The sequence below is a fragment of the Pan troglodytes genome, chromosome X, assembly GCF_028858775.2.
Source record: "Pan troglodytes isolate AG18354 chromosome X, NHGRI_mPanTro3-v2.0_pri, whole genome shotgun sequence".
In the NCBI taxonomy this organism is placed as follows: Eukaryota; Metazoa; Chordata; class Mammalia; order Primates; family Hominidae; genus Pan; species Pan troglodytes.
This window is the reverse complement of record NC_072421.2, coordinates 118,065,241-118,081,391: the sequence shown is the minus strand read 5'-3', so window position 1 is coordinate 118,081,391 and position 16,151 is coordinate 118,065,241. Positions and strand designations below refer to the sequence as shown.

General features: G+C 40.6%; 1 protein-coding gene across 3 annotated transcripts in view; it reads left to right on the top strand.

Annotated features, from left to right (window-relative positions):
- The first annotated feature begins 544 nt into the window (after positions 1 to 544).
- Positions 545 to 16,151, top strand: part of LAMP2 (lysosomal associated membrane protein 2) — a 43,269-nt gene continuing 27,662 nt past the window's right edge. Inside the window, exons 1-3 of one of the 3 annotated variants that reach the window (XM_016943228.4) lie at positions 545 to 847; positions 13,212 to 13,330; positions 14,417 to 14,630. In XM_016943228.4, the coding sequence (XP_016798717.1) occupies positions 784 to 847; positions 13,212 to 13,330; positions 14,417 to 14,630 (397 nt within the window). In that variant the 5' untranslated portion in view covers positions 545 to 783. The remainder of the gene's footprint in view (positions 848 to 13,211; positions 13,331 to 14,416; positions 14,631 to 16,151) is intronic. The other 2 variants (XM_016943227.3, XM_016943226.3) reach the window with 2 other exon arrangements.

Below are 16,151 nucleotides of genomic sequence, written 5' to 3'. Positions count from 1 at the left end.
ACTTGGAACCAACCCAAATGCCCATCAGTGATAGACTAGATAAAGAAAACGTGGCACATATATGCCATGGAATACTATGCAGCCATAAAAAAATGAGATCATGTCCTTTGCAGGGACATGGATGAAGCTGGAAGCCATCATCCTCAGCAAACTAACACAGGAACAGAAAACCAAACACTGCATGTTCTCACTCATAAGTGGGAGTTGAACAATGAGAACACATGGACACAGGGAGGGGAACAACACACACGGGGGCCTGTCAAGGGGTGGGGGCCAAGGGGAGGGAGAGCATTAGGAGAAATACCTAATGCATGTGGGGCTTAAAACCTAGATGACGGGTTGATAGGTGCAGCAAACCACCATGGCACATGTATACCTATGTAACAAAGCTGCACATTCTGCACATGTATCCCAGAACTTAAAGTAAAATTAAAAAAAAAAAAAAGAAAGAAAGAAAAAGAAAAAGAAAATGCCGTCCGCGCATATCTCTCAGGAGCATAGGAAGGGCTGTGAACCAAAAAGCCAGGGCGTGGTCGCCCCGCCCACCGGCCGCTACATCACCACCCCTCTCGCCGCTTTCAAGCGCGGAGATTGGCTGTAAGCAAGAAAGAGCCCCGCCCCTAGTCTTATGACTCGCACTGAAGCGCCGATTCCTGGCTTTTGCAAGGCTGTGGTCGGTGGTCATCAGTGCTCTTGACCCAGGTCCAGCGAGCCTTTTCCCTGGTGTTGCAGCTGTTGTTGTACCGCCGCCGTCGCCGCCGTCGCCGCCTGCTCTGCGGGGTCATGGTGTGCTTCCGCCTCTTCCCGGTTCCGGGCTCAGGGCTCGTTCTGGTCTGCCTAGTCCTGGGTGAGTTGTCGGGCCCTCCCGATTAGTCTGTCCGCCTGGGCCCGGGGCACCAGTTCAAAGCTACAACCTGAAAGACTGGTCCGAGGGGGAGGGGGTTGAGAGGCTCAGCAGCTAACACTGGGCGGCGGCGGCGGTTGGCCCGGGGAGGCAAGCGGTGACCTAGAGAAGGCCTGACCGACGGATGGCGGGGAAGAAGGGCCCAGGAGAGTAAGAAGGGGCCGGTAACGGGGGGTGGACGCCGAGGGAGTAGGCTGGGAGGAGTGAAGCGTGGAGAGGGTCAGGGTGGAAAGAGTAACTTGGGGAAAACACTGAGGAGTGAGCGTAGGAGGGTGGTACATGCAGATTTTGGGCGCCAGAGACAATTAGGAGAGTCTTGGTTTGCTGAGATCAGGGAAGAGTTTTGAAGATGGTGGAAAAACTGTGGGGTGAGATAGGAAATTAAGAGAGAAGACCATGCCTGCCTGGAGTAGCTTGGGAGAAGTGTGTGGGTGGGGGACAGATGGGACAGATAGGACAGTAGAGCCTGAGGGGCAGGGGCAGTGACAGGGTTGGGCATTTTGAAGGTTGGAATTTGAGACTGTGAAGAAAGGGTGATTCAAGCGATTAGGAGTGATGCTGGGTTTGAGTTTGGTAGTCATAGTTTTAAGGGCGAAGGAACCTAAGGTAGCTGGGGCAATTTCCAGGAAAGAAAACTTGGACCCAACCTCTGGAGACTAAGGGGTTCGGGGGGAACTTTGATGGGGAGTGCACATCTGACTTGGAGGTATTGAGGATGTCGATTTTCTCCCAGTTTTGCTACTTCCTCCCAGCCAGACGCTGACAAAAAAATCCCCAGACGTTTCAGTTAGGAGGGCCTCCCAGATGTGAGGTTTTGGGGGTGGAGTATTTCAGTTTGGTAGACTACCTCTTTGCCTTCAGAGTTTCTTCTTTTCTTTCTTCCCCATCACACAGCTAGCCTATTACCTCATATTTTGGGGGTACAGGGAGCAGGTAGACAACTTGCTAAGGATTGGGTTGTTACCAGGGCCTAAGAATGGCTGGATGGGGCCGGGCGTGGTGGCTCATGCCTGTAATCCCAGCACTTTGGGAGGCCGAGGTGGGTGTATCACCCGAGGTCAGGAATTCAAGACCAGCCTGGCCAACATGGTGAAACCCCGTCTCTACTAAAAATACAAAAATTAGCCGGGCGTCGTGGCACATGCCTGTAATCCCAGCTACTTGGGCGGCTGAGGCAGGAGAATCGCTTGAACCCAGAAGGCGGAGGTTGCAGTGAGCCGAGATTGCGCCATTGCACTCCAGCCTGGGCGACAAGAGTGAAACTCTGTCTCAAAAAATAAAAATAAATCAATCAATAAATAAATGGCTGGGTGAATGTTCACTGATTGTGTTGTGCCCTAATAGGCAGTGGGTCCCTAACAACTTTAATGCCTAAAAGTGAACTTTGACTAAAGTGTCTCTTCCTGACTTTGATTCATGCTGTGCTTGTTGCTACCCACCTGCTCTTGCTATTTGTGACTTAATAAAATAACATAAAGAACAGACCCAGATGGGAGTGGGGAAGAAATAGACATATTAGGGGTCTGAGAAAGCAGTGAGAGGTATACATTTTGTAATTCACATTTCAGTAGAATGAAATCAACACCCTGGAATAGTGATTCTCAACCAGGGGACATTTGGCAACATCTGGAGACATTTTTGGTTGTCACAACTGGGGGATTGCTTTTAGCATCTAGTGGGTAGAGGCCAAGGATGCTGCTAAACATCCTGACTAAGCACAGGGCAGCCCCTGACAACAAAGAATTATCTTCCTGAAAATGTCAATGGTGCCAACATTGATAAATCCTGCTCGAAAACCATAGTATTGGAAGGGTTCTTGATTATCTAATTCAGTGACTCTCGAGGACCTTTTCATGCGTCTGTGAAATCAAAACTTCGGAATAATGTTAAGAAGGTATTTGTCCTTTTCTGCTGGGCACAGTGGCTCACGCCTGTAATCCCAGCACTTTGGGAGGCTGAGGCGGGCGGATCACCTGAGATCAGGAGTTCAAGACCAGCCTGACCAACATGGTGAAACCCAGTCTCTACTAAAAATACAAAAATTAGCTGGTGTCGTGGCACATGCCTGTAATCCCAACTACTTGGGAGGCCGAGGCAGGAGAATCGCTTGAACCCAGGAGGCGGAGGTTGCGGTGAGCCAAGATTGCGCCACTGCACTCCAGCCTGGGCAACATGAGCGAAACTCTGTCTCAAAAAAAAAAAAAAAAAAAAAAAAGAAGTTATTTGTCCTTTGTCCTTTTCACTCTCATCCTCTCACCAGTGTACAGCAGAGTTTTCCAGTGGCTACGTAACATGTGATGACCTCACCACTCTGATGTTCTTATATTTTATTCATTTCTCAGTTTTAATTTCTAATACTGTAAATACCAATACATATGACTCACATAAACCTCTGTGAAGTCCTCAGTGGATAAGAAAGTAAAGGGGTCCTGACACCAAAACTTTGGGAATCCCTGATGTAGTCCAACTGTTCACAGCGTGCAGGAAACTCTTCTGTAGCACTTCTGAAAGGCGGCCTTGAGGCAGGCTTTGCTTGAATACTTAATTGGAAGCCTTGACTGTACCTTGGAGCACTTACTGAGGGCCAACTGACCCTAAGAAAGGATTGTTTACAATGGAAAGTACCTTATCAGTGACTAGAACACATCTGACCAAGGCATCTGTTAATCAGTAGTTCCCTGCCAATTGAATCTGTGCACAAATACAACACTGTTATTGTTTTGGGAAAGTGAAAAAAATAATAGTTGTCCTACTTGTTGGCTTTCATGTCATTAAATTTTTTTTTGTTTTTTAATGAAAGCTTTTTTGTTTTGTTTTTACAAAAGCAATGCTTACTCATTGCAGAAAATAAACATGCAAAAAGAAGCACATAAAAGAACCCATCAGCTCATCTGCTAGTTTGCCATTTATTGATCAGGACTAACTAGATTCTTCCTCTTGGAAAATTTCCAAGATTGATTCCCTCCGCCTCCAAGTTCAGAGCAGGATTTGGAAAAGTAAATATTAATAATGTACCTAGATCTGATTTTTAAGAGGTTCCAGGATGAAATAGAAACCATTTTTCTATACAGCTGCATTTTCTGATGGCTCTTGGTTCAGTGTGGAGCCCAAAGTCCTCCCATATAGCTTTTTCTGTCAAGAATTTAGCAGTTGCTTGGTGGGTTTTGCACAAGTTACTTTTCTATATCAAAATGGATACCAATAATAGGTTTTTGAAAACTTAATAAATATTTGTAAAGTACCTAATATGTAGCTAAATCAATAAATATTTGTAAAGTACCTACTATGTAGCTAGAACTGTGCCTGGGTACTGTACGGAGTGCCAATGAAGGAGGACCTGTCCTAAATTTATAGTCTTATTAGCATTAGTGCTCTAGCTGTGCCAGTTTGACTTTGTAACTTTATAACTCTATCCCAGCTTCACCCGTAACCTTTTAAAAACAGCAGCTTTAGAATAAGTACAGAAAAGGATTCTTAGAGGCTATGTATTGGTCTTTTTCATAGAGATTAAATTATGCTGGTGTTTATTTGGATGAATTGTAACTGACCAGACAACTTTCCGAAGAGAAGCTATATGATTTAGAGGTGTTATAAAGTGGATAGTGGGTGAAAATCCTTTCTTTATATAATTGCCTAATTATGGTCCTTTTGTGATATCATAGATTTCAGGATTCTTCTGTGGTTATTGATTCTTATAACTAGCTTGACTTCTGTTTTTTGGTTTGTTTGTTTTTTTAGGGTTCAGAATTTTTTTTTTTTAGGTTTGAGTCTTTTCTGGGTGGGAAAAACCTCACAGAAATATTCTTAGTGTATGTTACTGGTAGGAGCCTCTCCCTTCCACACGTTTACTGAATGCCTATTGTGTCCCAGCCACTATATTAGGTGAAAGGGACAGAGGAATGGATAAGACAGATGAGGTTCCTGCTCTCATGGAGCTTACATTTTAATGGGAGAAGAAAGCTCAACCGATAAATAATATAATGTCAGATAGTGATAAACACTATGAAGAGGCCGGGCATGGTGGCTCACGCCTGTAATCCCAGCACTTTGGGAGGTCAAGGTGGGCAAATCACCTGAGGTCAGGAGTTCGAGACCAGCCTAGCCAACATGGTGAAACCCCATCTCTACTAAAAATACAAGGGCATGGTGGCCAGCACCTGTAGTCCCAGCTACTCGGGAGGCTGAGGCAGGAGAATTGCTTGAATCCAGGAGGTGGAAGTTGCAGTGAGCCGAGATCATGCCACTGTCCTCCAGCCTGGGGGACAAGAGCAAAACTCTGTCTCAAAACAAAACAAAACAAAAACACTATGAAGAAAATTACACAGGTAATGAGAAAGGAGAATGAGTAGATGATAGGAATGGGTGATGGTGGATGATCCTTCTTTATATTATGTGGTCAGAGGGCCTTCCATTATCGGGTGACATTTGGGCAGAGACCTGGGTGTTGGCAGGAGGCCAGCCATGTGACCATCTGGGGAAATAGGAATAAATCTTATCATTTGCAAAATCTTAGGTTACTAGCCTATTTTCCACTCTTTTTTGTTTCCCCCTAGTTTTAGTCAAGTCTCTCCTATGGTAGCAGTCTCTAAGAGCAGAGACTATCTTATGTACTGTTACTTCCCATTGCCTACCTAGCATAGGGTCTGGTACATGGTTAACCCGTAGTGAATTTTTGTTGAAGATATTCATTGGTGGGCACTAGGGATATGGTGGTAAACTAGACTCATTTAGTCTCCTTTTTCTTCCATGAATTTTAAATGATGTTTTGCAAGAAGTTCTTTTGGATTGAAAACTTCAAGATCAGTGCTAAGCAGTACGGATAATTATACAGTAATTTACTAACGTATAATCCCATATAATAATGCTAGTCTCTTACCTGTACTCCTTCAGATATACCTCCATAGTCTTGAAGGGGGTAATATGGAGAATTAGGAGTTCCTTGGTGAGGAGAGTTAGGTTTTCACAAAGTTAGGTTTTCTCTGAGAGAAAACAAGCACTAAGATTTTTCTATAGGCTTAACACATTTCATTTAACTGATAACTTTGATTTCGAGGTTCTGCCAAATTATTCTAGTTATAATAGAGATACTGTAAAGGACTGAAAAATTCTGAACCCTAAAAAAAAACAACAAAAAAAAAAAACAGAAGTCAAGCTAGAAGATAAGAAAGGACAGGCTTGTTAGTTTGTTAGTCATTGATTATCACATCTGATAGGGTTATAGATATTCAAATATGTCCCAAATACCAGATTAGTTTGTTAGTCATTGATTATCATATCTGATAGGGTTATAGATATTCAAATATGTCCCAAGTATCAGATTATCATATCTGATAGGGTTATAGATACTCAAATATGTCCCAAAAGAACAGCTTTCTTCCCCTATATCTTTGGGTAGATTTTGTCTATAACCAAGGATTATTTCGTAGCACTGGAGCTGATTTAAATGACCCTTGATGCAGGAAGGCTGCTCTTCTTTCTGTAGTGCAAAAGCATTCTGATCATAATTTCTTATTAAAGTGATCAGAGATCCCCTCAGACCCAAAAGGATACTTTATAAGTACTTGTTGGTATCCTGCTGTGCATTGTGAAAGAATTCTGGAGGTGTGCCAAACACTGCTCAACAGTAAGCACTTTCCATTAGTTGAGTAGTGTTGAATCTTGTTTCCTTACCCACTCTTTGGCCTTAACAAATTAAGTCATTTTATAGCTTAAAAACATATTTTTATTAACTTTTAATACTCTTTTTCATGTGTTCAACATTCTTACTTTAAAATCATATTGCTTTTCTCCTTTAAGAAACTTACCAAAAGCAAGGGTATAAAGTAACTGAATGCAATGAGTGTACCTATTATTAGGAATTATAAAGGAGAAACAGTTAATCTGACTTAAACTTGTAGGAAAACCATCACTCTGAATAGAAAACAAAGATAAATAGGTACCGTATGCCTCTGTGTCCTGTATTTTAAAAAGACCTTTTGCTCAACATCATTCTAAATTCATGAGTTTGAGGACAAGAGTCCAGAATTTAATATGATGAAAGTAAACATAAAGCTAAAACTTGGGAAGGTTCCCTTTAGGTGCTGTGTTTACTAAAAAGGAGACTTGTAAATTGGTATCTAACTTGTTTGGCAAATTTCCTTTAGCTCTGAAGGGTTTATATGCTTTCAAAGAACCTATTGGAGAAATATGCACTATAATTCTAAACAAGGGTAACTTGCCCAAAGTCTCACAGCTAGGAAGTTGGACTGCCAGATTTGAGTTCTAGCTCTTCCACTCCAGGAATGGGGACTCTTAATCACTTCATTATATAATCAATCCATTATATCTTGGATCATTGTTTGGTTTCTTTTTATTGGTTTTGTTTTATTGCTAGCATTACGTTCTTCCCCCACCCCTAATTTTGTGTGTTTATGTTTTCAGCTATACTTTGGGTCAAATAGACTTGCAAAAACCTAGCCACTTTTTGCAGTGTCATACACTTGGGGAAGTAAGGTCTGTGTTCTCTGTGAGAGGTTTTTTTGGGTTTTTTTGTTTGTTTGTTTGTTTGTTTGTTTGTTTTGACAGGGTCTTGTTCCATTCCCCCGGCTGGAGTGCAGTGGAGTGATCTTGGCTCACTGCAACCTCTGCCTCATGGGCTCAAGCGATCCTCCCATGTCAGCCTCCCGAGTAGTTGAGACCACAGGCATGCACCATCACACCCAGCTATTCTTTTGTATTTTTAGTACAGATGGGGTCTTGCCATGTTGCCCAGGCTGGTCTTGAACTCTTGAGCTCAAGTGATCTGCCCCCCTTGGCCTCCCAAAGTGCTAGGATTACTGGTGTGAGCCACTGCCCGGTCAAGGTCTGCATTCTAAAAGAATTTACAAATGACCTTTTTGGAAAACAGGATTGAGAGGATATTTGACTTTGAGAACGGTTGATTTTGAGGCATACCTTTTTCTTTTATTTAGAGAATAAACTCTCAGCTCTAAAATTACACACTCTAGAATATATTCATATATGGTTTTTTAATGTCATAAAGCCTTTTAAAAATTGGGTATTGTAAAATCAAACACAGCAATAAGGATGGAAATTGCTTGCTAGATACTTTTTAACAAAGTGTAAATATTTCAACTGTAAACTTACCTTTTGGGAAAAGCTCTGTTCCTAGCTTGACATCCATGTCAAAATTTATTGAAGTGAAATCCAACATGGGGTTTGAGGGAATATCCAGAAGACTGATATGTTCAAGATTTGGAAGAGCTAAAGGACTGCCCTCTCTGTAACTAGATTAAGCTATGTTTTGGGTCCCTATTGCAGTGTGTTTTCACCTTGATATAATTAATCAGTATTTATTGAAAATCTAATATGCATTCAGCACTACTTGGAATGATAGGAGATAGAGGAAAAGTAATACACATGGTGTCCCCTACCATGACACTCATGATAGATGACATTCATATAAAAGACACACTGCTAGGGGTTGTGGGATACATCAGATCATCTGATCAAGGGAGCATACTGGAGTTCAAACGAGTGACAGAAATGTTATCTAAAGGGAATCTTGAATCTATCCATATATATCATTCATTCACAGACTTGGTACTTTTTTTATTAGTAACAAATTACTTACTGTATACTATAATTTATCATGGCACGCCGGTTTGTTATGAAGTGACAGTTGAAAACTGCTGTGTTGGAGCTTATGACAGTAGGAGGGACAGGATTTACTGCTATAAAATAACTGAATAATTCAGGATAATGTAAAATATACTGAAATGGGATATGCATTATTACTGCTCCTTGAGGGCTTTTATAGTCAGGGAAAGCTTTGTGGAGAAAATGGCTACTGAAAAAACAGCATATCAGCCCAGGTTCTTAATTGCAAGGAAGAGAAATACAATCTGATTGATTTTAAGCAGAAAAGAATTTATTAAAAAGAACTGGGATATAATGCATACCCTTTGGCCCCACAGTTTCATTCCTAGATATACAGCCAACATACACGCATACATGTGTTTACTAATATGTGCAAGAATGTTTGCAGCAGTGTTTGTAATAGAATCACACTGGAAACTAAATGCCCATTAAAGGTAGCATAGATAAGTAGTTTTTTTGTTTGTTTGTTTTTGGTTTTTTTTGAGACAAAGTTTCATTCTTGTTGCCCAGGCTGGTGGAGTGCATTGGCATGATCTTGGCTCACTGCAACCTCTGCCTCCTGGGTTCAAGCGATTCTCCTGTATCAGCCTCCTGAGTAGCTGAGATTACAGGCATGTGCCACCATGCCCAGCTAATTTTTATATTGTCAGTAGAGGTGGGATTTGGCCATGGTGGCCAGGCTGGTCTCGAACTCCTGACCTCAAGTGATCCACCCTCCTTGGCCTCCCAAAGTGCTGGGATTACAGGCGTGAACCACCCCACCTGGCCTGTATTCACCTGATCATAGAAGGTTATACAGCAGTGAGCACAGACTGCAATTATGCATAACATGGGTGAATCTCACAAAACCTAAAATTGAGGAAAGAAAGCAGACACAAAAGAGAGCATAGTGAATGATTTTATTTATATCAAGTTGAAAAATGGATAAAATTAATCTATAGTGTCAGAAATCAGGATAATGGTTACCCTTGGGAAGGGAATAGTAACCCTTGGGAAGGGAAAGGGAAATAAGGAGGGCTTTGGAAGTGTAGTTGACCCTTGAACAACACAAGTTTGAACTGTGTGTGGATCTACTTATACATGAGTTTATTTCACCTCTACCACCCTGAAGACAGCAAGACCAACCCCTCCTCTTCCTCCTCCTCGTTATGATTTTTTTTTTTTTTGAGACGGAGTCTCTATCTGTTGCCCAGGCTGGAGTGCAGTGGCGCGATCTCAGCTCACTGCAACCTCCACCTCACAGGTTCAAGCGATTCTCCTGCCTCAGCCTCCCAAGTAGCTAGGATTATAGGTGCCCACCACCAAGCCCAGCAAATTTTTGGTGGAGATGGGGTTTCACCATGTTGGCCAGGCTGGTCTCGAACTCCTGACCTCAAGTGATCCGTCTGCCTCAGCCTCCCAAAGTGCTGGGATTATAGGTGTGAGCCACCATGCCCAGCCCTCCTTATGATTTTCTTAACATTTTCTTTTCTCTAGCTTTATTTTCAAAACACAGTATGTAACACATATATAACATACAAAATATGTGTGAATCGACTGTTTATGTTGTTGGTAATGCTTCCAGTCAACAGTAGGATATTAGTAGTTAAGTTTTGGGGGAGTCAAAAATAATATGCAGATTTTCAACTGTGCAGTGGGTCAACACCTGTTAATGGTCTGTTTCTTGACACAGGTGGTTTTGGTTTGTGAAATTATTTGAGCTGTAGACTTAATGTTACGTGCACTTTTCCCTTACATCTGTTATACTGTGCCTGTTTCTGTACATATGTTACATATCAAATGTTTATTAAAGGGGTATATTGGGTAACTCGGAATTTCTGGTGCTCCTGGCTATATATACCAAATCCCAGTTCAGGATTCAACAACCCAGATCATGCTGCTGAACTGCACTACCACTGCCAAGTGTGAAATTGAAGCTTGCTCTGCTGGCCTTGTTGCCTGGGAGCTTGATCCTGCTTCTGTTACTCCACACCTGTCTCCCTCCCTGTTCCATTCCTGGCTCCATTTGCAGCCCTCCTTTCAAAGTGTGGGGTGGATACCTTTGTTAGGCAGAGCCTAGCACAAGTGGTCCTCCTTACTGCAAGGGAGTCTGGGAAAGCAAGTATCCAGTGTTTTCAGCTTTTATAGTGGGTGGTGATTTCTGCCAGAAATTGTAACAGGGGGACAAGGGGTGTTTCAGATTTGGGGCAGCCAAAAAGCGAGGAAAATCCATCTTTGAGGTGAGCATTTAGGCCAATAGAAGAAAGTAGATTTCAAGTGTTAGGAACAATAGAAGCCCAGGGTAGAGGTTGAATAGAGTATGGCATTTGAGCCCAGTGGAAACAAGTTTAACTGGATTAAAGGGTGTGCTCTGGGAAAATAGTTTGAGAAAAGTTGAAGGAATAGGATGGGACAAGATTAAAGATTACTTTGAAAGTCAGGCAGAGGAATTTAAATTTCATATGGGAATGTTGGAGCCAGTAAAAGTTTTTGAACAAGAAAGTGTCCTAAAAGGAAATGGTACTTAAGGATTGTTAATCTGGCAGCACTTCTAGGGGTATCTAGGCATTTTCTGTCATAATTTAGGTGTGGGGTGATAGATTGGGAGTAGAAATAAAAGGCAAAGATTGTATTTAAGAGAAGATTTGAAGGAAAAAAATCAATAGGACTTCTTGAAGAGAAAGAAGTAGAGGCTATTTCTGAAACTGAGCTTGAGTGACTGATCCCACTCTTCATTTAGAGCTAGCAAAGCTGAGGAGGGACCCAGTTTGGAGGAAGCAGAAGAATGAATTTTAGTTTGGGAATTGCTGAGTTTGAGGTGAGAGATATTGAGTAAAAGTGGTCCCTGTGCAGTTAGAGTTGGGGACCAAGAAGTGGAAAGAATTGCACTCAGGCAGAAAGGCTGTGAAGGGAATGGAACAGAGTGTGCCAGAACCCTCAGGGTGTTTCTCAGCTCTTGTTTACGGGCCACCAGGTATACTATCTTGAATTTAATTTTAAGTGATACGTTTGAACCACAACCTCTACCTTTTGTTTCATAAAACGTCAGTTCTCACACCCTAAGACACAGTGATGCAAGCTATCGATGCTATTACTATTTTACATGGTCTTCTTCCTGTTATTCTAATATATTTGGAAAGAAAATGATTAATACATGTGAGGCTTTTCTTGGTAATTTTCAATACTTTTGAATGTTTTGAATACAAGGAGAATAATATACTAAAGCTAGAGACCTTAAACAAGACCGAGAAAAGACTGCATATAAAAAGCAAACCTCCAGTTCATTAAAATTGTAAGTTGGAGCTCTTGGCTCCATGGCAGGGAGCCTTGGATCAGTAAGTATAACAGCTCCCTTCCGTATTGTACTTAGAAAAGAATGATCATAAAACCTACTTAGGCCTCACAAGGTCTTTTTGAGCCTTAGCCAATGCATTTAGTCACTGTCAGTAACCACAAGCTTTAGTATAATATTCTGGCTTGCAAAGCAGCCAGGTCTCCAGAGCATGATGATAGGCTCTTCTATACAACTTGAAAGCTGTTGCTGAGGCATACCTTCTTGATATTCCTCTTAGCACTTTTCTCTAGTCTATAGCAAGTCTGTACCTGTAGATGACAGTGGATTGCTCAGATATTATTAAAGAGTATGCAAGTATCTTAACAGGAAACAGCTTACCCTTTGGGTAATGTGTGATACAGTGAAGAAAATCCCTTAAATGGTTGCCCAATATTTATGCTGCTGGCATGTTTGCTGGGATATTTTTTCTCCTCTGAATTAGTATTTTGAGTCCTTGGGCTCTTCAGTTTAATAGATAATGTTTCTATGTGTAAGTGTAGAAGATCAACCATGTTAGCTGAAAAGTTCCAAGGCTTTTCTGTCTCTGTAACATTTCTCTGCCTAAAGAGGTAGCAGGTTGAAAATTTAGGAAATAACTTTGCGTCAAAAAATTCATCAGCCTTTCTAATCAATTCGATTTTAAAGTGAAACAGTGATGAACTTTGCATTTATCAGAATTCATGTTTTTCTTATGGATTTAACAGCCCTTTGCAACTCTGCTTCCTTGGTTACATGATACTCAGAGTATCTGATCACATCAGAATAAAATCGTTTGGGAAGACATCCGTGTGTCATAGATTATGTAGCTTGCAACAGGATTTAAAGCAAAATGATGGTAGAATATCAGATCTATCATTATTTTTGCAGTGAATGTTTCACCAGCTGGTTTGAGAGAAGTTTTACACCCCTACCAGGCTTCCTCTTACCTCATTTACCGCAAAAACCACAAGTCCTAACAGGCAAACTGTAATTGCCTAAAACAAAACTAGTAAGGTATAAATGCATGTGGAAATGATTATTTGAAGGCAAAAGGCAAATAAATGTCACCAGTCTGAGCCATGACCTAAGCATCCTAGGTCTAGTAACCATTCTTTTGGTAAGGGATAATGCCAACTTTTTTATCAATAGGATTCTGTTAAAAATACAAAGAAAAACAGTCAGCAGGATACTGTATCTATACACATACATATATGTATATACACATACATGTATATATATGTATGTGTATATATAGATATAAAATACTTTTGTTTCATTTTAGAGCTGGTTGAACTTCAGTGGTGGATAGAGCTTGTTTTTAATTTATATAATTTTTGTAGTACAATTTTAAAATATTATTTTTTTAAATGAATCCAGGAGCTGTGCGGTCTTATGCATTGGAACTTAATTTGACAGATTCAGAAAATGCCACTTGCCTTTATGCAAAATGGCAGATGAATTTCACAGTACGCTATGAAACTACAAATAAAACTTATGTAAGTATATATTTTAATTTTTCTTTGAGTTTTATAGTAGGAATTTAATTGACTTTATCCTTTAGATACACGTATACAAATGAAATTCCACGTTGACTGACTTAATGCTGAAACTCTGGGATTTTTTTTAAGCATACACACTCAGAAGTTATTCTGTTTAGTGTTAGAATGAATATTTCTTCTGATTCATTGGTTCTTGGGAGTTTTTGTAGGACTTGATTAGGGGCAAATGATCTGAAGACGACTATATGGTGCTCAGGTCTAAGTATTTCTGTAAAGTGTTTAAAATGTACTAGCACCAAAGCTTGCCCTTTTAAAAAGTAGCTTCCCATCTGGGCGTGGTGGCTCATGCCTGTGATCCCAGCATTTTGGAAGGCCAAAGCAGGAGGATTGCTTGAACCCAGCCCGGGCAACATGGTGAGACCTCATCTCTACAAAAAACTTTAAAAATTAGCCAGGCATGGTGGCACACACATGTACCTCCAGCCACTCGCTGGGCCGAGGCGGGAGGATTGCTTGAGCTCAGGAGGTTGAGTCTGCAGTGAGCCATGATTGTGCTACTGCACTCCAGCCTGGGCAACAGAGCGAGACTCTATCTCAAAAAACAAAATCGCTTACTTAGGTTGGTACAAAAGTAATTGCCATTAAAGGAACAAACCACAATTACTTTTGCACCAACCTAAGTAAGCGATTTTTTTTTTTTTTTTTTTTTGGCACAAACTGCAATTACTTTTGCACCAACCTAACACTAAAATCTCCCCCTTTTTGGCATCTCCTCTTAATTCCTTTGCCTTCTTATTTTCTTTTTGTTAAGGTCCTCACTACTTACAACCTAATTTTTTTAAAAATCAGTTTAAGAACAGCAGCTCAAGCCAGTTTTCCTTTTCTTTTTAGACATACACGAATTTATCCAGAGGAGTGGTATGTAGCTGAAGAATCAGGGACTGGTTTACACAGCAAACCAGGCAAAGGGCAACCTGGCCACGGAGAATGTATGATTTAGGCTGAAGTGGCATGCCCTACATAAATGCTTGGTGTTCCTTGCTGCCTGTTTGTTTCTCACCCCCAAATTTCTATTTCTTTTAGAAAACTGTAACCATTTCAGACCATGGCACTGTGACATATAATGGAAGCATTTGTGGGGATGATCAGAATGGTCCCAAAATAGCAGTGCAGTTCGGACCTGGCTTTTCCTGGATTGCGAATTTTACCAAGGCAGCATCTACTTATTCAATTGACAGCATCTCATTTTCCTACAACACTGGTGATAACACAACATTTCCTGATGCTGAAGATAAAGGTAACCTTAAGAATGGATTTGTGTTATGTTCTCTTGCTTTTTATTAATGATAAAAATGTAAACAATTTAAAAATTGTTATGAATGTCTGTCTTCCTAACTAGCATGGAAACTTCATGTCTTTATACCCCTCCCACTGACCCCATGCATGGCACATATGACACCATCCAACATACTGATGATATTTGCTGTCATTGCTTGAGTGACTTACTGTATACCAGGTATTATCCTAGTATACAGTAAGTCACCTTACTATATATATCCTAGTATACATATATATATATATATCCTAGTATATATGTATATATATATACACATATATCCTAGTATATATATACACATATATCCTAGTATATATGTATATATATATCCTAGTGTATATATATATATATCCTAGTGTATATATATATATATCCTAGTATACAGTAACACACCTAGTGTGTTACCTGCAGCATCTCACTTAATTCTTAACAGCAGCCCTGGGAAGTAGATGTTGTTTCATTTTTACAGGTAAAGGAAATGAGGCTTGATAAGATTAAATGACTTTTCCAAACATCACACAGTCTGGTAAGTGGGCGAGCTGGTGTTTGAAGCAGTCTATTGACCTGCAGAATTCATATACTTAACTATTATTGATTTCATTCAGTAGTGTGCATGAAACAAAGGTTTGATGAATGAGAAAATGCTTTACTAATAGCTACTTTATTTTCGAGATCGGGGGTGGGGGGGGTCTCACTATGTTGCCTAGGCTGGTTTTGAACTCCTGGGTTCAAGCGATCCTCATGCCTCACAGCCTCCTGAATAGCTGGGACTACAGGCATGCACCACTGTGCCTGGCTACTAATAGCTATTTTAAATGTGTAAAAGTTAAGTAACCTGAGACTAGGAGAAATGCCTCTTGTTCAAATCTTTTTATCATTTAGGTTGGATTTTGATTGAAAAGTAAATGATGATTAGTTAAAGGTGTAGTAGTCCCTCATTACACTCAGGGGGTATCATTCTAAGATCTCCAGTAGATGCCTAAAACTGCAGTTACTACTAAACCCTATACAGGAAATGCTATGTTTTTTTTTTTTGATCTGATAACCGACATGGCTACTAAGTGACTAACGGATGGATAGTGTAGACAACGTTGATATACTGGACAAAGGGATGATTCATGTTCCTGGTTGTGCAGAGCGGGACAGCAAGAGATTTAATCATGCTACTCAGAATGGCATACATTTTAAAACCTATGAATTGATTACTTTTGTAATTCTCCATTGAATATTTTCAGAGCTCAATTGACCATGGGTAACTGAAACCAGGGAAAGCAAAAACCGTGGATAAGGGGAGACTAAAGTCAACATTTGCTGTTATTTTAAGACAATTTCAGGTCAAAATGAACTTGGGAAGCATTGGCAATTAGGCCATTCTAGTAATTCCCAGAACTGAAATGCATGTTAAAATATTTTGAAGATATAGAGTGTAGAGATTTTATTTTATTTTATTATTTTGAGCTGGAGTCTCGCTCTGTCGCCCAG